Source organism: Pelodiscus sinensis, chromosome 32 (genome assembly GCF_049634645.1).
Source record: "Pelodiscus sinensis isolate JC-2024 chromosome 32, ASM4963464v1, whole genome shotgun sequence".
NCBI classification, from domain to species: Eukaryota; Metazoa; Chordata; order Testudines; family Trionychidae; genus Pelodiscus; species Pelodiscus sinensis.
The window spans coordinates 7336218-7360257 of NC_134742.1; the positions used below are offsets into that span (position 1 = coordinate 7336218).

Sequence of the window (24040 nt, forward strand, 5' to 3'; positions counted from 1 at the left end):
CTGGCCCTTTTCCGGAACAGTGTTCTGGAATAAGGACTTATGCCCGAGCGGGAGCAGAATAGTTTTTCCGGAATAGCGGCTGATTTTGTACAGTAGAGAGTCGTTGCTTTTCCGGAAATTCAAGGGGCCAGTGTAGACAGCTCGCAGCTTATTCCGGAAAAGCGGCTGATTTTCCGGAATAAGTGGCCCAGTGTAGACACAGCCCCTGTGTCTACACTGCAACTTTATTTTGAAATAAGTTAGTCCATCTCTACACAGCATGTAGTTATTTCAAAATGGTTTCAAAATATTGCCAAGCTGTAGGACTTCTTACTCTGACTCCTGTATCCCTCAGGCTACGTCTACACTGGCAGCTTCTTGCGCAAGAACTGTTTTGCGGAAGAGTTCTTGCCCAAAAAGTCTTCCACAAGAGCGCGTCTACACTGGCATGTGCTTTTGCACAAGAGATGTGGACGCCCTCTTGCGCAAGAAAGCTCTGATGGCCAGTTTAGCCATGGCGATTTCTTGCGCAAGTAATCCCCCTTTGCGGCAACAATCCATTTCCTAGAGGGGGGAACACACCAGAGAGCAACCAGACAGGAGCAGATGGAAACATTTTATTAAAGCGAATGATTCACTCTCAGTTCCCGACACAAAAGTTACACAGGGGCTGGGCAGGGAGGGGTCCCTGCCTCTGTGTGTGGGGGGCTGGGAATGGGTGACGGGGAGGGGTCACTGGATGGTCCCTGTTCTGTTCACTGCCTCTGGGGCACCTGGCACTGGCCACTGTGGGCCGACAGGACACGGGGCTGGACGGGTCTTTGGTCTGACCCAGTCTGGCTTCTCTGATATTCCCTGGTGAGCGCCCCCCATAGACTAGCTCAGGCAGCTCCCTGCCGGGCCTGCTGGCTTGTCCCAGACACTCCCATCCCCCGTCACTCAGGCTGGGGGCTCACAGCGTCGTGCCAGGGATTTTCTGGGCAGCTACAATTCCAGGCAGCGCCGTTCAGCGTTGCAATAGCCCAGCCCCCGCCTGGAGCTTGCTCCTTGTCTCCAGCTCTGCAGGGGAGAGCAACGTTCCCAGCAGGCAGCAGCTTCAGGAGCCGGGGTTGGCTGCCTTCCTGAGCCCAGCTGGCCCCCAGAGCCCAAAGGTGGGGGAGGGGAGAGGGGACTAGTGAGGGGCAGAGCCATTGGGGTGGATGATTTGTGTGACCTGATCTGAACTCTGCCTGTCCCCAGCAAGGCTGCTAGTTCTGTCTCTATCCAGCCTCCAGCTCTGCCCTTCAGGGCCTGTCTGCTCCTCTGTCCTTCCACCTCCCTTAAGTGGAGCTGCAGGGAGAGAAGGGGAGGAGGTTTCAGGAACCATAGAAATGAGGAGCCAGGGGCTGGGTACAGGGGAGTCCTCCAGGGTCACACAGACTGGGGTGTGTGAGGCCAGAGGGGCTGCTGTCAGGAAGACAGTCGGAGCTCGGTGTTTGTGCCCCACCCCACCCAGATCCAGGGTTGGATTCTCTCCCCAGGGAGGGAGCCCGGCGGGAAAGTGAAGATCGGGGCTTTGGCAGCCGCATCAATAAATGTTACCAGCCCCCAGTCACAGTCCAGACAAACCCGGATTCTGCGGGGGGGGCTCAGTGGCAGGGGGGTTGCAGGGTCAGTGAGAGCCCGGAACTGATCCCACCACCACCCCACAGCCCAGATCCCCTCTTTGGGGCTCAGGCTGATCCCTCCCTTTCTGATCACAGACTGTCTGGCCACCCCCAAAGCCCAGTATTGCCCAACCCCCACCTCCACCTCCCAGTAATGTCTCCCCGAGGTGAAGCCCTCACGGCCGAGTACACAGGACACACTGTCAAATCTCTCCCGGATGTCGGGCCGTGGCTGCCGTGTGTTTCCCAGTCTCACACGTTTCCCATCCTCCGACAGGACGAGCTGGGGATGCGCCATGTCTGAATCCAGAGTCACGTTGGCTGGGGGAGAATCAGAGCGTGAGGGGCAGAGCTCGGCCCTGGGGGGGTCGATGGCGTCAGGGACAGAATCTGCCCCAGCTGGGCAGTGACTCAGGGACTCTCCTGCCTCCAGGGGCGCCCGGCTCTGAGTGGGGAGCAGCCCTGAGGTCTCTGCCCAGCCCAAGGGGCAGCTCACTCCCTGGCAGGGAGGGGCCGTGGCAGAGAGAAGGGATCAGAGGGGCCCTGACACTGGGAATCTGCCCCCTCTCCCTGGATGAGCAACTCTGGGCCGGGGACCCCAGAGGGCCGGGGACCCCAGAGGGACGGGATGGAAACTGCCTGGTCAGGGCTGGCTGGATCCAGGCCCTGCCCATGGCTGGGCCCCTCCCCATTGAAATGTCCCTGGGTCCCAGCTGCCTCTGGGCAGGGTTTGTGATTCCCCCTGGGACACGTCTCCCCCGCACGGCACGTCTGGGCTCGGCTCCTTTCCCGCCGCACTGGAGCTCTGGGCTGAGCTCCGACCTGCCCCCCACCAGGGTGCTCAGCCTCCGGCCCAGCGCCCAGACCCCGCAGAGCCAGCAGGGAGGGGCAGGGACTGGCCCCAGCTGGGCTGGGCGGGAAGAGGCTGAACAAGGCGAGTCCTGCACTGGGGGTGCCCAGGTGCCGTGCGGAGGGAACAGGGGTGTCTCTGTCCCAGCCATGGCAGGAGGCTGACTCAGGGGTGACAGAAGGAAGAGGGGCCCCAGGGAGCTGAGGGGGGTCCCAGTGGGGGCTGGGCGGAGGGAGAGAGAAACTGAGCTCACACGGGGGGAGAGGAAAAGGGGAACAGGACCAGAGCTCTGCTCTCAGCAGCTCCCCAGCTGCCTGCAATGGGCCCAGGGCTGCCCCTGTCTGTGCCCCGGGCCCTGGTCCTCTGGGGTCTGATCCATCCCTTCCCCCGGCAGAGCAGGGACCCTCCCATGGACTCTTGGGTCCTCTGCTGGGAGCAGGAGAAAGAGCAATGTCCCCACGTGCCCCAGAGTCCATGCTGGGCACAGCCCGTCAGTCACTGGGGGGAAGAGAAACTCCCCTCTTGGACCTCCCCACTCCCTTCCCCAGAGAACAAGGGGAAGGAATGGGTAGCAGGCTTCAAACTAGTAACAGAAAGTTCTTCTTCCCAAAGCAAAGAGTCAACCTGTGGAACTCCTTGCTGCAGGAGGCTGTGAAGGCTACAACTAGAACAGAGTTTAAAGGGAAGTGAGATCAAGTCATGGAGGTTGGGTCCATGGAGTGCTATTAGCCAGGGGGTAGAAATGGTGACCCTGGCCTCTGTTTGTGGAAGGCTGGAGAGGGATGGCACGAGACAAATGGGTTGGTCATTGTCTTTGGTCCATTCCCTCCAGAGTACCTAGTGTTGGCCGCTGTCGGCAGACAGGCTATTGGGCTAGATGGACCTTTGGTCTGACCCAGTACGGCCATTCTAAGTTCAGGGCTCAGGGTTGGGGGTCTCACTGGACCACCCTGATTTTCATGCAAACCTGCTCCTGGGTGGCCAGGCTGGCAGCTCTCCTGCCCTAGACGGCCACTTTCCTGTGCCTAGTGCGGAGGTTGTGGATGAGGTCTTCACTAAACCGGGCGGGCGCCCGCCTCTTGCGGACCTGGGCAGGCTCCCATGAGCCGCCAGCCTGGTCCCGGGAAGAGGGGGAGGGCTGGGTGGCAGCGAGTGGCTAGCTCGTGCCGTGCCAGGTGCAGGGTCTGCTGGCTGGGTGCTGGCAAGCTTGCACCTGGCACGGGCACCGTAGCCAGCCTGTGCCCCTTTAAGGGCTCCAGGGCTGGGAGGGGGGCAGAATAGTTTCCCTGGTGGTGCCCAGAGTGGCCACCAGGGCAAGCTGGGGAGGGCTAGCCTCCCACTAGTTCGAATTAAGTAGCTACACAGCCCTTAATTCGAACTACTTAATTCAAACTAGGCGTTAGTCGTCATAGAATGAGGTTTACCTAGTTCGAATTAAGCGCTCCGCTAGTTCAAATTAAGTTCGAACTAGCGGTTTGTATGTGTAGCGGCTGTTAGTTCGAATTAACTTTGTAGTGTAGACATACCCTTGGGGATTCCTGGAGATAAAGGGCTCTGGGCTGGGGGGTTGGACTCTGGGCTGGGGCTCTGGGCTGGCTCAGGAGGAGGCGTTTGGGGGCGGGAGGAGGCCCCTGTGCCAGTGAAAGCTGGGGGAGGGGCAGTTTGTGGCTCTGTTCCCATGGCTGGGGCCTGGCCAGCGGTGCTAAACAGCCTGCCCGGTGCCTGTCGTTTGGCACCGCACTGCGCCTGACAGCAGGCCTGGCTCTGAGGGGGGCACGAGGCCTGAGGCAGCTCACCTGGTCTATACAGGCTGAGGGGTCCCTCCAGTGCATCCGGCAGAGTGTCTGGGGGAGGAGAGGGGAGATTCAGGTTTGCACGGGGAGCCCAGAGCCGGGTTGTCACGTCACAGACACACTCAGGCCTTGTTCACATCCGGCCTTTTGTCAGTGCCTAGGCCCAGGTCCTGCAGAGACTTTGGCATCAAAGCCGCTTTCGGCACTTTAGTCCCTTGATTAGGGTTACCAGGTAGTCTAAAAAAAATACTGGACACACTTGATGGGGGAGGGGGGAAGGGACCATCCGGGAGGGGAGCAGGGCTGGCTGGGAGGAGGGGGGGGAAGCAAAGCTGGTGGGAGGGGGGCTTCAGGTGCAGCGGGGCTGGCTGGGAGAGATCGGGGGGGGGGCAGCCGGCGGGAAGCAGAGCTGGCGGAGGGGGTTCAGGGGCAGCGGGGTTGGCCGGGGGAGATTGGGGGATGCGCACCTGGAAGGAAGCAGAGCTGGAGGGGACGGGAAGGGTCGGGGACAGCGGGGCTGGCTGGGGGAGATCAGGGTGGAGGGGGGTGGCCAGTAGGAGTGGGGTTGGCCAGGGGAGGTCGGGAGAAGGAGAACCGGCTGGCAGGAAGCAGGACTTCGCAGAGGGAGCGTATCGGCCAGAGGGGAGCAGGACTAACCCGGGCATGTGCAGATCCGGAGGTGCTGCCTGTCCCATGCACAGTCCCGGTGAAGCGAGTCCGGCTGCAGCTCCGCAACGCGCTTGCCTAGTGCTCAGGAACACACACAGGGCTTCCCCTCCTCCCCAAGGCATCACTCCCAGCGCAGGTCGCGCCCCTTCCCAGCCACTCCCCCGCCCCCTCCAGGCTTCTGGACATCGGAAAACCAGAAAATACCGGACACTGCACATGTCCAGTATTTTTCAATTTTTTTTTACTGGATAGAGGGCACAACAATCAGGCTGTCTGATAGAACGCCGGACACCTGGCAACCCTACCTTTGATGCTAATGGGAGGTGAGGGGTTGTGTGTGAATTCCTGGCTCTCGCTGGCGCTGCAGGGCTGTTTGCTTAGTGTCTCTACACGGAGCAGCACGATGGGGTGCTGGCCTCCAGAGGCAGCAATCGGAATGAGGAGAAAACCACTTTATCCCTGGGGAAACTGAGGCAGGGTGGTGGGCTCCATGGTCCATATTCACCCTGTGCCGGCAGAGCAGTGTCGGGAGGCCACTTGTGACCCGCTGCTCAGTGGCTGCAGGGGCCGGAGTCGGGCTTGGCTTAGGCAGAGTCACATCCCGGTTACAATGGTCCCGTGTGCCTGGGCCAGGGACCAGAGAGCCAGAGGCCCAGTGTTACACAGCCCACGTCTCCCTGTCCCTCCCCACTGCCTTCTCCATCCCTCCCCTCCCCCACCTTCTCAGAGACAGGCCTTGGGCCTGCAGCTTCTGGGAGGCAGCACAAGAGGCAGGACTGGAGCTCAGGGAGGGGTGGGCCCAGCTCCAGCAAACAGCTTGTAACTGAGAGGCCAGATTTCAAATGGCCCCTTTTGGTCCCCAAGAACTGCCCCTGCAGCTCCTACCATCCCCACCTGCATCTGTGGGGGCTGCACCGCCCTGGGGTAGGGGCGGACTGGCAATCAAAATAGGCCCGGGAAATGGGTTGAGAACGGCCCACTTTTTCACATCAAAGAATGTTTTTTAATTTACTCTTTGGCCCCCATTAGCCACACACACCCCTGACCCGTTAACTACGCCCCTGACCCCTGTTAACCATGCTACTGACCCCCATTAAGCAGGCCTCTGGAGGTAACATGCTTGGGGCAAGATGGACACATGACCAGAAGTAAAAGGTGTCATGGGACCCCCTCCTAAGAACTTTTCCCACCATCCTCCTACCAATAGGGATTAGTTGGCCCCCACCGAACCCCCCTCATGCAACTATCCTGCAATTGCATTAGCCCAACGTGTGTGACATTAACTCGGGGGCAGAGAGGCTGGGGGAAATGTTCCCTTCAAGAGTTTCCTCCCATGAGCAGAATGAATTTTGTGTTGTGCACCTGTACTGAGTTAAGGTGGCTTGTTTGGATGTGCCACTGTGGCACCCACGTTATTAATAAATATCTTATGAACCTCTCCCTTTTCCCTCTGCTACCATGTCTCTTCCCCTTGCTCCATCAGCTCCCCTGGTGCCTGCTGCCCCCCAACCCCTCACTCTCCTCTGCTTGAGAGGTTGTGGAATCCCCATCTCTGGAGATATTTAAGAGTAGGTTAGATAAATGTCTATCAGGGATGGTCTAGACAGTATTTGGTCCTGCCATGAGGGCAGGGGACTGGACTCGATGACCTCTCGCAGTCCCTTCCAGTCCTAGTATTCTATTATTCTATGATTGGCATTTGTCTCTCCTCCAACCCATCCCTTGGTGCCTTCCCCTGACCTGCCCTCCTCCCCTCAGCACAAGCCCCTTCCTCTCCCAGTCCTTTCTCCTATTTTCCCCCTTCCCCTATCCCACCTACCTTCTTCCTTCCAGTTTGCGGGGCTGGAGTCTGCGATTGGGCCCCAGAAGTTCCTGCAGCCTTGACCCCAGCTGCTTGCGGGGCTCCAGACCATATTCCAGGCCTGGAGCTGGGCGGCACAATGTTAATTTTACTGAAGTCCACGCATCCCATTAGCAGGAACACAGGGGTTGGGGGAAGTCACCCCCCCCGACCCACCATGCAGAGCAAGCCTGTGTAAGCGGGTCCATACCAGAGACGTAGCGAGGGTGTTTTGCACCCAGGGGAAAAGGCCAATTTTGTTACTGTGGATCATATTACAGTAAACTTCCGATAATCCGGCACCTTTGGGACCCAGGGGGTGCCAGATTATCAGATATGCCGGACTATCAGAAGGGGGGGCTATGAGGGATCTGGGGTGGGGGAGCGTGCCACCCCAGACCCTTCATAGCCCCCCCTTCCGATAGTCTGGCTCTGCCCCAGGCGTCCCTGATTCAGCCGCTGCTGAAACTGAGCAGCAGCGGCTGAATCGGAGACATCTGGGGCAGAGCAGCTGGAGTGCTGCCGGGTTGGTCGGGTAGCGCCGACCCTTGGCGCAGCGAGACCAACTGGGCAGCACCCCAGCTGCTCTTGGGGACGCCTGGGGCAGAGCAGCTGGGGTGCTGCTGGGTTGGTCCCGCAGCGCCGCTCCTCGGCGCTGCGGAACCAACCCGGCAGCACCCCAGCTGCTCTGCCTCAGGTGTCCCCAAGTCAGACGCTGCTGATACTGATCAGCAGCTGACTCCAGGAAGCCCGAGGCAGAGCTGCTCTGCCCTGGGCCTCCCTGAGTCAGCCACTGGTTAGTTTCAGCAGCGGCTGAATCAGGATCCCTGGGGAAGAGCAGCTGGGGGGCTGCCGGGTTGGTCCCTTAGCGCCGAGGAGCAGCACTGCAGGACCAACCCAGCAGCACCCCTGGCCTCCCCAAGTCAGCCGCTGCTGAAATTGACCAGCTGCTGATTCTAGGAAGCCCCGGGCAGAGCAGCTCTGCCTCAGCCTTCCTAGAGTCAGCCGCTGGTCAATTTCAGCAGCGGCTGAATCGAGGACACCTGAGGTGCTGCCTGGTTGGTCCCGCAGCCCCCAGGGGGCAGCGCTAGGGGACCTGCCCGGCAGCGCCCCAGCTGCTCTGCCTCTGGCTTTCCAGTTCAGCCTCTGGTCAGTTTTAGGCTGAATAGGGGAAGCCGGGGGCAGAGCAGCTCCAATGGTCCGGCTGCGGAGCACTTCCAGGTTCCTGATGGTGCCGGATCATCAGGAGTGCCAGACCGTCAGATGCCGGACCAATGGAGTTTTACTGTATGTCTTTTCATAGAAACTTTATATACTTTTACAGAACATAGAAACTTTGTATTAAGCCTTTTTACATAGAAACCTTGTATTTTGTAGACTTTGAAACACCTCCCTTCCCCCTAAACTGATTTTCCTGTGGAGTGAACGAGGTGTGAATGGATAAGGCATGAAAGAAAGGCATCTGGAGAGGAATGGCAGGAGACAAATCTCTTGATCATTGTCTTTGGTCCACCCTCTCTGGGGCACCAGGTGCTGGCCACTGTCAGCAGACAGGATACTGGGCTAGATGGACCTTTAGTCTGACCCAGTCTGGCCGTTCTTATGTTCTTATGTCTGGGCACGTGCAATGGTTGGAGAAAGGTGGGGGGCAGATTCCAGAACAATAAGAACAATGGGACCTGTGAAGCGGGCTCATTGGAAGAAGGCTGGATTTATAGAAAGCTTGGGAACAAGCAGCAAGCACCTGCTTTTGGAAGGTCCCTCTTTGAAGGTGAATGGGGGAGCATTACCCCCCCCATGCACTCACCCCTCCTCCCCCAGAGCAAGACACCTCCCACCCCCTGCACAGCCTCGATTGAAAACTACTGCTCCTCCCACCCAGCTGGCTGCTTCAGCTGCAGTTTGAAGAGAACTGGCTCAGCCGCAGCAGCATGTAGCCAGAGGGAGGCTCCTGGACTCACCCCAGCCTGGGGCCCACCCCTTAGCACGGCACTAGGGGGCAGAGGTAACTGTCCCGCCGCCCCTCCTTTGCTACACCTCTGGAGTGGGGAGGGGATGGGGGAGAAAGGGCTGGGCAGAGCCACAACTCCAGCAGCTGCTTCCAGGAGCCGCTTGCCGGGTTTCCCCCTCCTCCTTCAGCAGCCGCCATTCGGCCCTTCGGCTGACGGGGAAATTGCCGGTATCTCGCCGGGCCACTCTGTCCCGGCCCTGGGACACCCGCCGTGCAGCCCTCTGGCTGGGAGAGACGCAGGGGCCAAAACGAAGGGATTTTGCTGAATTTGGGCCAGAAGGTTGTGACCATCCATGAGTCTCCTTCTCTCCCTCGGCTTGGAGTAGGGGAAGTGCTGAGAACTGGGACCAGGGTCGTTGCTCTCTACACGATTGGAGACTGAACGTGGGTATTTATGCTGGACAATATACGGCCCAGGGGCCAGATCTGGCCCACCAAGCCCCCAAATCCGGCCTGGGGACCCCAATCCCGGGACCCTCAGGCACACGCAGCTGCTGTGGTTTAAAGCTCAGTTCATACGGCTCTGAGCTCTGCAGCGAGGGGGGGGGGGCTTCATGTGATCTCCCTGCCCCCAGCCCAATCCTCAACTCCGATTGGCTGGAAACAACCGGCCAATAGGAACTGAGAGATTGGCCTCGGGGTGGGGGTAGCACAAGCCTTAGAGCAGTGGTCTCCAACCTTTTTACACCCAAGATCACTTTTTAAATGACAGACCAAGCCAAGATCTACCGCCCCGCCCCTTCCTTGAAGCCCCGCCCTCTCTATTCTCCTCCTCTCCATCACTTGCTATCCCCAATCCTTATACTGCTACTTAAAAAAAATATTCCCACCATTCCTCGCAGCTACTCACCCGTGCTGTTGCTCAGTGAGTAGCTGCTCCTCAAATGAGGAAATCTAATGTAAATGTACTGCGCAGGCGCACAGTTCAGAGAGAGCTCAAGAGCTACACTTAGAGCCCCTGAGATCTACCAGTAGATCGCGATCTACTGGTTGGTGACCACGGCCTTAGAGCCACATGGAGGGAGCAGCCTGCATAGAATCATAGAATCATAGGACTGGAAGGGACCTCAAGAGGTCATCGAGTCCAGCCCCCCGCCCTCAAGGCAGGACCAAGCTCCGTCTACACCATCCCTGACAGATGTCTATCTAACCTGTTCTTAAATATCTCCAGAGAGGGAGATTCCACCACCTCCCTTGGCAATTTATTCCAATATTTGACCACCCTGACAGTTAGGAATTTTTTCCTAATGTCCAATCTAAACCTTCCCTGCTGCACTTTAAGCCCATTACTCCTTGCCCTGTCCTCAGAAACCAAGAGGAACAAATTTTCTCCTTCCTCCTTGTGACACCCTTTTAGATATTTGAAAACCGCTATCATGTCCCCCCTTAATCTTCTTTTTTCCAAACTAAACAAGCCAAGTTCATGAAGCCTGGCTTCATAGGTCATGTTCTCTAAACCTTTAATCATTCTTGTCGCTCTTCTCTGTACCCTTTCCAATTTCTCCACATCTTTCTTGAAATGTGGCGCCCAGAACTGGACACAGTACTCCAGCTTGGACACAGTACTAAAGTGCTGTGATCTGGGGCTGCAGCAGGCAGGGAGCTCAGCCTGCCTTGGGGGTGCTGCAGAGCTGCCTTTGGCACCCCAGCCTCTCCTGCACCCCCACTCTGTACCCCCTGTCCCAGGTGATAACTCCCTCCCAGACCCTGTAGCCCCTCCTGCACCCCTCCCCCAGGCCAGAATCCTCTCCTACATCCACACCTCCTCCCATTCCCCTGCCCCAGGTCACCACCCACACCCTCTGCAGTCTGCACCCCCCTTTTCCCCTTCTCCCAGGTCACAGCTCCCTCCCCGAACCTGTACCCCCCTCCTACAGTTCTCCCCCAGGCCAGAATCCTCACCTGCATCCAGACCCCCTCCCTGACCCTACACCCCAATCTGCAACCCAGGTCACCACCCCAAACTCCCTCTCAGACCCCACACCATCTCCTGCACCCCAGTCCCTTACCCTGTGTGGCCTTCTGTATGCAACACCCACCCTAAACCCTGCACCCCCACCATAGCAAAGTGTGGGCCTTGGCCACTTTCCAAAATCTTGTAGTGGCCCCCACCAAGAATTATTGCCCCCCAGCATTGATGCTGATTGGCTCCGCTTGGGCCTGGTGAGCCGTGTGCTTGCCATAAGGGAAAAGTTTTCTACAGTGACCTTGCTCTTAAAGTGCCGTGTTCCTGAGTTGCTCCGCAGGACCCAGATGTGTTGCTCACATAAGGTGTTTGCATAGACACCCAGAGTGACCTGCCTAGGCCAGGGAGCGACGTCCAGAACCCCCCTGTGGAGAAGTGATTCGTGCACATCAGAAAAGAGAGTAACTTGAAAATTGCTTGGGCAGCAAAAACCCTCCAGCAATTGAAAGTTCCTGTGTGAGCCGTGTACAAGTCACACAAGGTACTGACTGTCCCCAACACAAAGGAGATTGGAACAGAACTCATCCGGGTATAATCTGGATGGTTCTAACAGGTCAGATACTGTCAGGGGTCATCCTGCTATCACAGGAGAAATGCACCATGACTCGCCTATGCCCCAGGAGAAGGGAACTGGGCGTGTTTCTCTCTCTCTGGCGTTTCTCACTCTCACACTCACTGAAATTGCAAAGGCTGCTTCTGAACAAACAAGGGTTTGAATTAATCAGCCTGAGTGTCTTGGAACCCAAGCCAGTGTCATGCACCCTGCAATTATATGGGAGCATCATCTAATTATGAACCAATTGACCAGCGCCATTCTCCTTCCAGGGTCCCACTTTCCCCTCCTCCATCCCCCCAAGGTACCTTTGAACTCCCTCAGCGTCTCCGACAGCGCAGTCACTTTCTGGGAGAAACCATGGACTCGCTCTTCCAGTTGAGGAGCCATCTCATCCGGCTGCTGGGCCTGCCCCTTCTCACACCTGGGGAGAAGCAACATCCCATGGTGGCAATGCAGTGATTCTCAGCCTTTTCAAGCATATGGACCTCTTTTCAATCCATGAAAATTTCACGGACCCCCTCCCCTCCCTGGGGGAGAAACAAAGAAAACAAAAAGAAAAAGAACGTAAGAACGGCCGTACTGGGTCAGACCAAAGGTCCATCTAGCCCAGTATCCTGTCTGCTAACAGTGGCCAGCACCAGTTGCCCCAGAGAGGATGGACCGAAGACAATGATCAAGCGATTTGTCTCCTGCCATCTCTCTCCAGCCTCTGACAAACAGAGAACAAGGACACCATTTCTACCCCCGGCTAATAGCCTTTTATGGACCTAACCTCCATGAAATTATCTAGCTTCTCTTTAAACTCTGTTATAGTCCTAGCCTTCACAGCCTCCTGCAGCAAGGAGTCCCACAGGTTGACTACATGCTGTGTGAAGAAGAACTTTCTTCTATTCGTTTTAAACCTGCAACCCATTAACTTCATTTGGTGTCCTCTAGTTCTTCTATTATGGAACTAATAAATAACTTTTCTTTATTCACCCTCTCCACTCATGATTTTATAGACCTCTATCATATCTCCCCTTAGTCTCCTCTTTTCTAAACTAAAAAGTCCCAGTCATTTTAACCTCTCTTCATATGGAACCCGTTCCAAACCCCTAATCATTTTACTTGCCCTTTTCTGAACCCTTTCCAAGGCCAAAATATCTTTTTTGAGGTGAGGAGACCACATCTGTACACAGTATTCAAGATGTGGGCATACATAGTTTTATACAGGGGCAGTAAGATATTCCGTGTCTTATTTTCTATCCTTTCTTAATAATTCCTAGAATCCTATTTGCCTTTTTGACTGCTGCTGCACACTGTGTGGAAGTTTTCAGAGAACTGTCCACGATAACTCCAAGAGCTCTTCCCTGATTTGTTGTAGCCAAATTAGCCCCCTTTATACTGTACGTATAGTTGGGGTTATTTTTCCCAATGTGCATTACTTTACACTTATCCACATTAAATTTCATTTGCCATTTTGTTGCCCAATCATTCAGTTTGGTGAGATCTTCTTGGAGTCCCTCACAGTCTGCTTCTGTCTTGACTATCCTAAACAGTTTGGTATCATCCGCAAACTTTACCACCTCACTGCTTACCCCTTTCTCCAGATCATTTATGAATAAGTTGAAAAGGATTGGTCCCAGGACTGACCCTTGGGAGACACCACTAGTTACCCCTCTCCAATCTGAAAATTTACCATTTATTCCTACCCTTTGTTTCCTGTCTTTTAACCAGTTCTCAGTCCAAGAAAGGACCTTCCCTCTTATCCCATGGCCATGTAATTTACACAAGAGCCTTTGGTGAGGAACCTTGTCAAAAGTTTTCTGAAAATCAAAGTATGCTATATCTACTGGATCCCCCTGTCTGCATGTTTGTTAACCCCTTCTACGAACTCTATGGGTATATCTACACTAACCCCCTACTTAGAACTAGGGTGGCTAATGTAGGTATTCGAACTTGCAAATGGAGCCCGAGATTTAAATATCCCGGGCTTCATTTGTATGTTCCCGGGCGGGCGCCATTTTTAAATGCCCTTAGTTCGAACTGACTGCCCGTGGCTACATGTGGCAGTCAGAAGTTAATCCAAACTAAGTCCTTAGTTCGGATTAACTGTTACACCTCATTGCAGGAGGAGTAACAGTTAATACGAACTAAGGATTTAGTTCAGATTCACTTCTGACTGCCGCATATAGCCATGGGCAGTCAGTTCGAACTAAGGACATTTAAAAATGGCGCCCGCCCGGGAACATACAAATAAAGTCCGGGATATTTAAATCCCGGGCTTCATTTGCAAGTTCGAATGCCTACATTAGCCACCCTAGCTCAAACTAGGGGGCTAGTGTAGACATTCCCTAGAAGATTAGTAAGACAGGATTTCCATTTACAGAAACCATGTTGACTTTTGTCCAACAAATTATGTTCTTCTACATGCCTAACAATTTTGTTTCTTTACTATTATTTTGACTAATTTGCCCAGTACTGAACTTAGATTTACCAGTCTGTAATTGCCAGGATCGCCTCTAGAGCCCTTTTTAAATATTGGTGTCACGTTAGCTACCTTCCAGTCATTAGGTGCGGAAGCCAATTTAAAGAATCCTTGTATTAAGAAACTTTGTATGAGGTAAAGAAAAAATGTCTTTTGAACTCTCCCCTTTCCTTGATTGCCCTGTTGAAATGAATGAGGTGTGAATGGAGAATGAAAGGGGAGCACCTCCAGCAGCAGCTGCAAAGGTGGAGAAAGTCTGGGATCCAGACCCAAGCCAATACCTGTGCAGTGAGCTCATTAAGAAGACTGGACATACAGACGACTTGGGAGTCCAGCAGCAAGTGCCTGCCCTTGGAAGAACTTTCCTAGAAGCATTATAAAGGCGAGGTGATGACTAACTGGATCCACGAGGGGGATAAATAGGAGGCATCCTGCAGGGGGACCCCGGATTTTCGTCTTGTCAACATGGGAGCATTGATCCGGATAGGCAGAAGCCTGGCTCCACCCCTCCCCCATCTAACTCACCTGGCTAGTGCAGTTAGGGGGAGCAACTATTGGTAACAACAAGATGGAGTGTGGTTGTGTCTGTGTGTGTGAGTGCGTGAGTGTGATGTATCATATGCATATGATAAAGTGTTGATTGATCTATGTATGTTCAGTAAATGAGGCCTGTTGCCTTATTCCCCTGAAAAAGATCCCGGGTGCTTCTTTTAAGCACAACACACACAGGTCTCCAAACAGCCCTCGGGCAGGAAAGACCCTGGATCCCTGCTGCCCTGTGCTGAATGGTGCCCAGCGCCCAGCAGGGACAGGCCCATGTCCCACCCCTCAGTCCTGGGGCAGCCAGTCCCCAGGGCGGTGACATGGGTAGAATATGCCACAGGCCAGTCTGCGCCTTCCCCTGGGTAACTGCAGAGTCGTCTCTAAAGGGGCGAGGGCCTCAGGGTTAAATGGGTCAGAGATTTGAATCCCAAATGTGACCTTCCCACATGTTCTGCTGTGGAGCCCTGGGGAGAGGCAGCGACAACTTCACTGCCCAGTGTTTCCCTAGCGCTGTGAGGGGGTGAGAGCCACCTACCTGGTCAAGGTGCCTCTGATCTCCTGTGAGAGAGAGAGAGAGAGAGAGTTTCAGTCCCACCTGACACACACTGTGAATTCCAAGGGAGGGATTTGGCGAGTGAGGGGAAACTAGACTTTGCCTGGCCCCAGGGCCACGGATCCCCTGAGCGAATGGGGCTTTGCCATCGCTAGCCTCTCTGTGCCTGTGGGTCTGCACAAAACAACAATTCACATGCCAGGAGGGCGCACACGGAGCTGCCCGGTGACCTCTGACTCCTGTGCCCACCTCTTAGGGCAGCGTTTCTCAAACTGTGGATCTTGACCCTCCGGGGGATCGCAAACAACTGAGAGGGGGGTTGCGGTATGACAAGTTTTAGAACCCCTGTGTTAGGGGCTGTCCTGTCTCTGTGGTGGGAGCTGGGGAATTTCCCCCTCAGTCTCACCTGCAGGAATTCATTCGCTGGCTTCTGACACGTCCCCTCCAGCTCCCGGATCCGCTCGCTGAGCCGGGAAATCTGCTCCGAGAGTTTGGTGACAGTGTCAGTCCCTGCCTCCACTATCATCTCGTCCAGCTTCTGCAGCTGGGCCAGCAGGAGTCGCTCTTGTTCCTCCAGGAACTGCCGCAGCTGCTGAAACTTGGCCACAATCTTCTGCCGCTCGGCTTGTGTCCGTTTCTGGAAGAAGAACCAAAGGAAGAACATCACCATCACTAGGGGAACATGGATGGAGCCTGGGGTCCTTCACAGAGTGCTGAGTGTGCAGGGGGGAATCTCTGCAAATTCTAAGTTACCAGACAGTGAACAGTCTCCTGCAGTTACTAGAGAGAGAATTTTCTCACGTCATCCCATACGGCCCCAGAATCTCATAAAGGATGTTTCCGTGTCTGACATGCTTTGGATCGTGTGTGGCTGATGGTCTCAGTGACGCCGAGCCAAAGCAGCAGGGAGCAGGACTCAGCACTAGCTCTTGGTGACATTTTCCGCATTACATTTTTTTCCTGGGAAAATGCAGATTTGTCACCAAAGGAACATTTAATGAATTACTGGTGATGTCACTGGTTGTCATGATGCAGAAATAAATACATGACAAATAAACATATTTGCTTAATTTTTTCTATAGTTTAAAGTCTGACTTATTTTTGAAACTATCCTTGTGTTTTATAAAATTATTTTTTAAGGAAATGGTCAACTTGAAACAAAACATTCTGATTTTTGCTCCCTCCCCCCGCCCACATTCATTTGACCAAGCAAAAAAATCAAATTTGTGATTTGCTAATAATTTTAAAAATAGATTTTTTTTGTTCAACTAATTTTGTTAATATCCTGCCAGCAAAGATCTAGCATTTGTTCAGGTCTACGCAGAGCCACGCTCGCAGAGACAGGTGGGAAGAAAAAAACAAATGAACCTGTGAGAGAAAAGCAGGCACCCAAAGTGAACGACAGCAATGGAGAAACTGTCCGGGCAGAAAGGGTGCGTTTACACAGCAGCGTTATTACAGAATAGCAGCAGTTATTCCACAGCAATTCTGATATTTATAAATAAATTCAAAATAACAGGCCGCTCTATTCTGACTTCTGTAAACCTCGTTCCATGAGAAATAAGGTCTCTTCTCATCTGAAGAAGTGGGCTGTGCCCATGAAAGCTCATGAAACCATCTACACGTTGTGTTACTCTTTAAAGTGCTACCAGCCTATTTGTTGTTTTTTAAGTTTATCCTGTTACAGGCTGTGACGTAGTGGGGGTACCTGGCTGGTTTCTATGCTGCTGGCTCTGGGGTAACCCCCACTGACTGCTGTGGGTACCACGACCCAGCAAAACAGGATGAGTCACTATGCAAACCAGTGGCCAGACACCCCCCATGGAGAGGAACAAAGGAAGGTGGAATGCTGCCCTGGCTGGGGGGCAGGGCTGAAAGAGAGTGAGTTAGTTGTGGGCTGGGAGCATGGAGGAGACAGCCTAGGGAGAGGGGCTGGAGTTTAGGGGCCCAGTCTCCCCCATCTCAAGGGGGCCTGAGGCATCCTAGCCCAGCTCTGTGACCAGATTCCATCTGTGCTGTGCTGTATCCTGGAGAGGCAATAAACTTCCTCTATTCCACCGGCTGGTGCAGTCTGTTTGTGCCATTTCGGGGAGCAGGAGACGGGGGACCCCCAACGCGCCATCACACAGGCTAAGTTGACTATCCCCAGAGGCTTCAGTTTACAGTGGGTATGACAGTGGTTTCCGACCTGTGGTCTTTGTGCCTTTGGGGCCATGGACCATATCAGTAAAAGACTTGGACTAAAAAGCACTGGATAGAATTCAGCTGTTCACACAGACAATCAATTTTCAAAGGGGTCACAGAACCTCCCTTTGACACTTCTAAAGAAGTCCACAAATTCACAGAGGCTGTGTCTAGACTAGCCAGTTTTTCCAGAAAATCAGCCGCTTTTCTGGAAAAACTTGCCAGCTGTCTACACTGGCTGCTTGAATTTCCGCAAAAGCACTGACTTCCTACTTTTTGCAGAAGCACTGACTTCCTATCAGTGCTTTTTGCGGAAATACTATGCTGCTCCTATTCGGGCAAAAGTCCCTTTTGCGCAAAACTTTTGCGCAAAAGGGCCAGTGTAGACAGCTGAGATTTGTTTTGCGCAAAAAAGCCCCGATCGTGAAAATGGCGATCGGGGCTTTTTTGAGCAAAAGCACGTGTAGATTAGCCACGGACGCTTTTCCGCAAAAAGTGATTTTGTGGAAAAGCATCCGTGCCAATCTAGGTGATCTTTTCCAAAAATGCTTTTAACAGAAAACTTTTCTGTTAAAAGAATTTCCAGAAAACTTTTCTGTTAAAAGAATTTCCAGAAAACTTTTCTTTTAAAAGCACTTCCGGAAAATCAGTCTAGACATAGCCAGCGGGTGGAAGTGGCTGGTTTAGGGCCCAACTCTAAGGAGGGATCCTGCTAAAACAATGAATTGTAATTTCTGGGTGCTCATTCCCCGGCTGATCAAGGGAAACAATAATCTGGTCACTAGATTGTCCTGGCTGCTCCTTAGGTCTGATTCGGGATCAGCTCCCTCTGGCTCGCTAGAAAGGCAGGGTCATAATACTAAGTACCTACCAGGTATTTCTGGCTGGTCTTCTCCCTGTTCACTTTCAGTCCCAGCAGCTTTTGTCTCTTGATTCTCAGAGTCTTCAGATGGGCCTGGAGCCTTTCCTGCAGACGCAGAAATATTTCATGTGACTAAGCAAAAAATCAAATGTGAGATTTGCTAATAATTTAAAAATAGATAATTTTTGGTTCAACTCATTTCTGTAATGTCCTGCCAGCGAAGATGTTTAGGTTTTTAGTTTTGTTTCTGTTTTTGTTAGTTTCAGGACTAGAGGGAGGGGAGCTGGCCCAGCACAACCACACACTACTCACGACTGCAGGGCCCGGCAGGTTTATGAGATCAGAGACAGAGTCACAGTAATAGACACTGGGAGTGTTTTCAGAGGGTTTGAAATTGTCAGACCTTGTTACCATAGGGAGCTGGGGTCACATACTCAGAGGCTGCATGCACAGGGGTGGGGGAGATCGCAGGGGAGGGAGCTGGAGGAAAGGAGGGACACTGAGAGCATCGGGGATGTCCTGAGAAGCCAGGGTGCATGGGGGTGGGGAGTGAGGTGTAGAGGAGGGACACAGCCAGGCAGGTGCAGGGTGGAAATCTGGCCTGGCAGCCACCCGTGATGACCTAGCTCTGGCGATTGCAGGTGTTTGCAAACAATCCTCAGTGCCCCTCCCCCGTTCCCACCCCTGCTTCTTTCTTTACCCGCCTGCTGCAGGTCGTGTGCATGAGGCTGTGGCTGGGGCTAGGAGCTCTCTCTGGCTGGCTTGTCCATAGGGTGCCCGGCCCCACGGGGCCCCAATTGCTCCCTGGAGCCCGGGGAGGCCCGTGCTATAGACACCAGTGCATTCTACTCACTACCAATTATTGCCATTGCCATGAACGTCAGCATGGAAACCAGGGTTGCCAGACAGAGGTTGACTGGCAATCAAAATAGGCCCGGGAAATGGGTTGAGAACGGCCCACTTTTTCACATCAAAGAATGTTTTTTAATTTACTCTTTGACCCCCATTAGCCACACACACCCCGACCCCTGTTAACCATGCTACTGACCCCCATGAGCGAGGCCTCTGGAGGTAACACTCTCGGGGCAAGAAGGACACATGACCAGAAGTAAAAGGTGTCATGTGACCCCTCCTAAGGACTTTTCCCACCATCCTCCTACCAATAGGGATTAGTTGGCCCCCACCGAACCCCCCTCATGCAACTATCCTGCAATTGCATTAACCCAACATGTGTGTGACATTAACTCGGGGGCGGAGAGGCTGGGGGAAGTGTTCCCTTTAAGAGTTTCCTCCCATGAGCAGAATGAATTTTGTGTTGTGCACCAGTACTGAGTTCAGGTGGCTTGTTTGGATGGTCCACTGTGGCACCCACGTTATTAATGAAGATCTTATAAACCTCTACCTTTTCCCTCTGCTGCCATGTCTCTTCTCCTTGCTCCATCAGCTCCCCTGGTGCCTGCTGCCCCCCAATCCCTCACCCTCCTCTGCTGTCCTGACTCCTGCCCTTCGCACTGCCCTCAGCCCTCCCGAGACCTGCCCCCCTCCACCAGCCTTTCTTTCCCCTCTATGCCCACTCCTCCAGTAGCCCCACTCTGATCATGTGAGCTACCCCTCCTCATCCCCTCTTCTAACACCTCCCTCTACGCACCTGCCCTGCCTCTCTCCTCTGGTGCTGGTCCCTCCCCTGCAGGTGTCTGCCCTTCTGCTTCACCCCCAGAATCCGCTGGCACCTGCACCTTCCCTTAGCCCTGCATCCTTCTGGTGCCTTCCCCTTCCCTCATTGCCCCCGCCCCCTTTGCCCTCTTTTTCCATGATGCCCACCCCTTCACCACCCTCTGCCCCTGTTCATCTCATGCCCCTGTGCCCTCACATATGACTTGCTCCATCACCCCCTTCCTCATTCCCAGCCCTTCTTTCAAGCTTTCGCCCAGCACCTCCCCCTCTCCCCTCTAACTCCCAGTGCCCTTCCCCTCTCCTCTCCTCTCCTCTCCTCTCCTCTCCTCTCCTCTCCAGCATCACCCTGTCCCCCCCCTCGGACACCTCCCCTCCTGCCCTTTTCCTCATTGTCACCACGTGGCCCCCTGGCATTTGTCTCTCTTTCACCCTGTCCCTTGGTGCCTTCCCCTTTCTTCCCCTGAGCTGTCCCCCTCCCCTCAGCACAAGCCCCTTCCTCTCCCTCTCCTTCCCCCTATATTTCACCGTTCTCCTCCCCCACCTTCTGCCTTCCAGTTTGTGAGGCTGGAGTCTGTGGTCGGGCCCCAGAAGTCCCCACAGCCCTGGACCCAGCTGCTTGTGGGGCTCCAGACCACATGCCGGGCCTGGAGCTGGGCCACGTGGGACTAATTTTACTGAAGTCCACGCACCAGCTCTGGCTCCCATTAGCAGGAACATGGGGGTGGGGGGAAGTCCCCATTCTCCCAGACCCTCCAGGTGGAGCACGGCTGTGTAAGCAGGTCTGTACCAGAGGTGTAGCACGCAGCGAGGGTGTTTTGTGCCCAGGGGCAAAGGCCAAATTTGTTTTGGTATGTCTACACTGCTAATGTAGGCATTTGAACTTGCAAATGAAGCCTGGGATTTGCATGTTCCCGGGAGCCGCCATTTTTAAATGCCCCGTAGTTCAAACTACCTGCCCACGGCTACACGTGGCACGGACTAGGTAGTTTGAATTAAAGCTCCTAATTCGAACTACTGTTAAACCTCCTTGCAGGAGGAATGGTTGCCAGCTGGCTGGTTGCCGGCAGCTGCGCAGAGCTTCCCCTGCCTCCTTGCAAAGAGGCGGAGGTTCGCAGCTGGCCGTGCTGTTCCCCGGCAACTCCTCCTCGCCAGACGCAAGAAGGCAGGGGAAGCCCCATGTAGCTGTCGGCAAACGTCTGGCTTTTTGGGAAAATCATGTTATTTCGGGGACGGTCGTGTTGTGCGAGAAATGTTCTCTAAAAAAAAAATCGTGCTATCACGAAAACATGTTAAGCGGGCACGTGTTCAGTGAGGAATTACTGTACCTTAAAAACCACTGCTCCCGTCCTCCCACCCAGCTGGCTGCTTCAGCTGCAGTTTGGAGAGAGCCGCTCAGCGGCAGCAGCACTTTGCCGGCCGGCAGCTCCTGGACCCAAGAGCAGCATGTGCTCGATGGTCCCACCCCAACCCGGCACCCCCCAGCGTTGTGCCTGGGGGCGGGGGCAACTGCTTCCCCACCCGCCTTCACTATACCTCTAGAGTGGGGAGGGGTGGGAGGGAGAAAGGGCCGTGCTGCCCATGCAGAGCCAGAACTCTGACAGCTGCTCTCAGGAGCAGCTTGTTGGGTATATCCCCCTCCTCCTCCAGCAGCCACCAGCGAGCCGGCCCCTTGGCCAACGGCCCACCGGGAAATTCCCGGTAACCCACCGTTCCAGTCCACCCCTGTTGCTAGAGGCCCAAAATTGACCTGGACAGTGCGGTATTTTCATCTCCTGTACGGTAAAAAAAATTCAGAAAATACCGTGCACCTGAAATGTCTGGTATTTTCTGATTTTATTCCCTTCCAGGAGGCAAAAACACAGACTCTTCGAGTCAGTATTGGATACCTGGCAACCCTACACACACTCAGCAACTGGGCTCAGCCCCCCTGCTTATCTGTTTCCGCAGGGGAGCTGTCTGGCCTCAGAGGCATTTCTTAAGGGGCCATGTTTTTTCCCTGGTGTTTTTTTTGGAGGTGGGGGAGATTTTGGTATTTTTGGTTAAACCATCTGGCAACCCTAACAGACACATGCTGGGCACAAGGTTTCCCCACTGACTCTGCAGAGATAAATCCCAAAGAGAAACCTGCATGACTGGGATGCTCCCTGTGGCTCAAGAGAGGTAGGTGGGGACGAGGCTGGGCACAGGCTGGCTGACGCTTTCAAGGCAGGCGCTCTCATCAGGGTCCCTGTAGGCCGGGTGCTTGGGCAGCAGGCCAGGAGAGATTCCAGTGCAGCCCAGCTGATTAGCAGAGCGCCCAGTCACCCACAGCTGGCAGCGGGTGTTTCTACGGGTGGTGCACAGACACACATGCATTGGCGCACAGAACAAAATTTATTCCACATATGGATGGAAAATATTAGCAGGAACATTGGTTGTCAGCCCTGCCTGTGACGTAGTCAATTCTCCTCCCCAGGAAGGGACAATGAAACGCAGGGTGAGGGGTCCTGGGATCTAACCCGGCGAGAGATATGTCAAACAGAGGCACAGGAAAAGCCAGAGGGAGGAGGTCCATGGAGAAGGCAGAGGAGACCCTGGACCTTGGAGACAGAGGAGACCTCAAAGTCCTGAGAGTCCCTGCTGGGAGAGCAGGACTGTTACTGGCCACAAAAAAATGCCACTGTGGGTCTTTTTTGGGAAACTGAGGCAGGACTACCCCATACCACGAGGGTCACTCAGGTGCCCTATCACCAGGCTGTCCCTGCTTCCTGCAGTCCCACCCCTGATCCTATCGGCTAGATTCCCAGGGCGGGAGCTGCTCCCCAGTGCTCCCCTCCGTCCCATGAGGGCAGGAATCGCAATCAGCATTTCCCTACCTGGAATTCTTCCGCAGCTTCCTCGGCAGGAATCACGGTGTGAGCTCGGTGCCCCTTGGATCTGTCGCACACCACACAGATGGGGATTTCATCCTCCCTGCAGAAGAGCTTGAGAGGCTCCTGGTGTTTCTCGCACAGTCTCTCTGCGGCTGGTTCCTTCCCTGCCAGCAACCTGAGTGCTCTGGCTGCGTCCACAATACTCCTCAGCTGCCTGTTCGGCCTGAGGTTCCCCTGGGGAAAGGTCCGTCTGCACTGGGGGCAGGAGACGTCTGCAGTGAGCCCCCCCCAGCACTGGGTGATGCAGGCTCGGCAGTAGCTGTGATCACAGTCGAGAAACACCGGATCATTGAAATACTCCAGGCAGAGAGGACAGGTCATTTCATCCTGGAGTGTCTTTGCTGGATTCGCAGCAGCCATGCTACTCGCAGGGGAGACCAGAGAATTTAGTTTCAGTTTCGTCCGCTGGGAAATGGGCGGGTTGCAGTTTGTATCAATCAGTGCTGCCTTTCTGGGCGTGTTTTCCTGCTCTTTCCTTTTTCAGACTCTATGGAGCCTTTGCATGAAGTGTGATGAGTCCAGACTGACAGTGACTCCTCCAAAACATCTGCCTGGCCCCAAACTTGGGCCTAGGCACTCAGGGTGCATCTACACTGCCCTGTATTTCAGGATAAGCTGTTCTGGAAGATACATTCCAAAATACGAGCATCTACACTGCAGGGAAGCCTCAGAATGAGTCTGAGGCAGGCTCCCCTAATGGAGATGAGCTACCTCGATGGGGGAGCATTACTTATCAACCCAGGAAGCACTGGGGAGTAATGAATTTGCAGCTCACAGTCCATGTCCAGTTTGGCCCATCTGCAAGTGGCACCCAAGTGGGTGGCATCCCAGGGGCGGGGCAGAGGAGCTCACCAGCGTAGCAGGTTTTCCCGGGTGCTTCTCACACAGAAAGGCCCCTGATGGGACCAGGCAGAAACGTGGTGTCTCTTTCTTGGTGTCTCCTGTTCTGTCCCAGCAGACGCTGCCCCTTCTCCCGCTGGCCTGTGCCTGGCCTCCCTCCGCCTCCCGGCACCACAGAAAGCCCCTTGGCGTGAGCCCGTCCCCTCTCCCAGGCAGGTGCCTCGGTCTCCCCTGCCCCGGGAAGCCGGCTCCTCCTGTGCGCTGCTCGCCAGAGGGGGAGCAGTGAGCGGGGAAGGATCAAGTCCGGCCGAGGCTCACAGCTCGGGCTCAAGCCCCAGCGCAAACCCTGCGGCCGGGCCCTGTCGCTCGCCTCCACACACGCTCAGAGGGGAGGGGAAGCCCTGTTGCCTCAAGCCCAGAGACGAGGCCTCATCCCACATCCCTGCACTTGGCTTCCCCTCCCCTGGGGCAGGCTGGGCTCTGGGCCTACGTCCTCCTCAGCCCACGGGGAAGGAGGGAGCTGAGAGGGGGCAGGGAAGCAGGAGGCCAGAGCCCCCTCCCCGCAGGCTGGCCCAGCGCAGTCTCTGCCTGCTGGAGCCTCCTCTCACTAGCGCTGGGGCCTGTTCCCTGCCAGCGGATCAGCCTGTTTCCTTTCCCAGCCTCTCTGCCCGGAATTGCCGGCTAAAGACAGACAG

At 54.8% G+C, this 24040-nt stretch overlaps 1 protein-coding gene across 2 annotated transcripts; it reads right to left on the minus strand.

Annotated features, from left to right (window-relative positions):
• Positions 1-582: 582 nt before the first annotated feature.
• On the minus strand, positions 583-22918 carry LOC142823244 (zinc finger protein RFP-like). Of its 2 annotated transcripts, XM_075914038.1 has the most exons (7): positions 22449-22915; positions 17929-18024; positions 15280-15510; positions 14856-14878; positions 11616-11731; positions 4272-4319; positions 583-1946 (listed from the first exon to the last, which is right to left on the minus strand). In XM_075914038.1, the coding sequence occupies exons 1-7, from the start codon at positions 22863-22865 to the stop codon at positions 1429-1431; spliced, it is 1449 nt and encodes a 482-aa protein (XP_075770153.1). In that variant the 5' UTR covers positions 22866-22915; the 3' UTR covers positions 583-1428. The 2 variants fall into 2 exon arrangements, with proteins under 2 accessions (XP_075770153.1, XP_075770154.1); XM_075914039.1 differs by lacking the exon at positions 4272-4319 and having other exon boundaries at positions 22449-22918.
• Positions 22919-24040: the final 1122 nt, after the last annotated feature.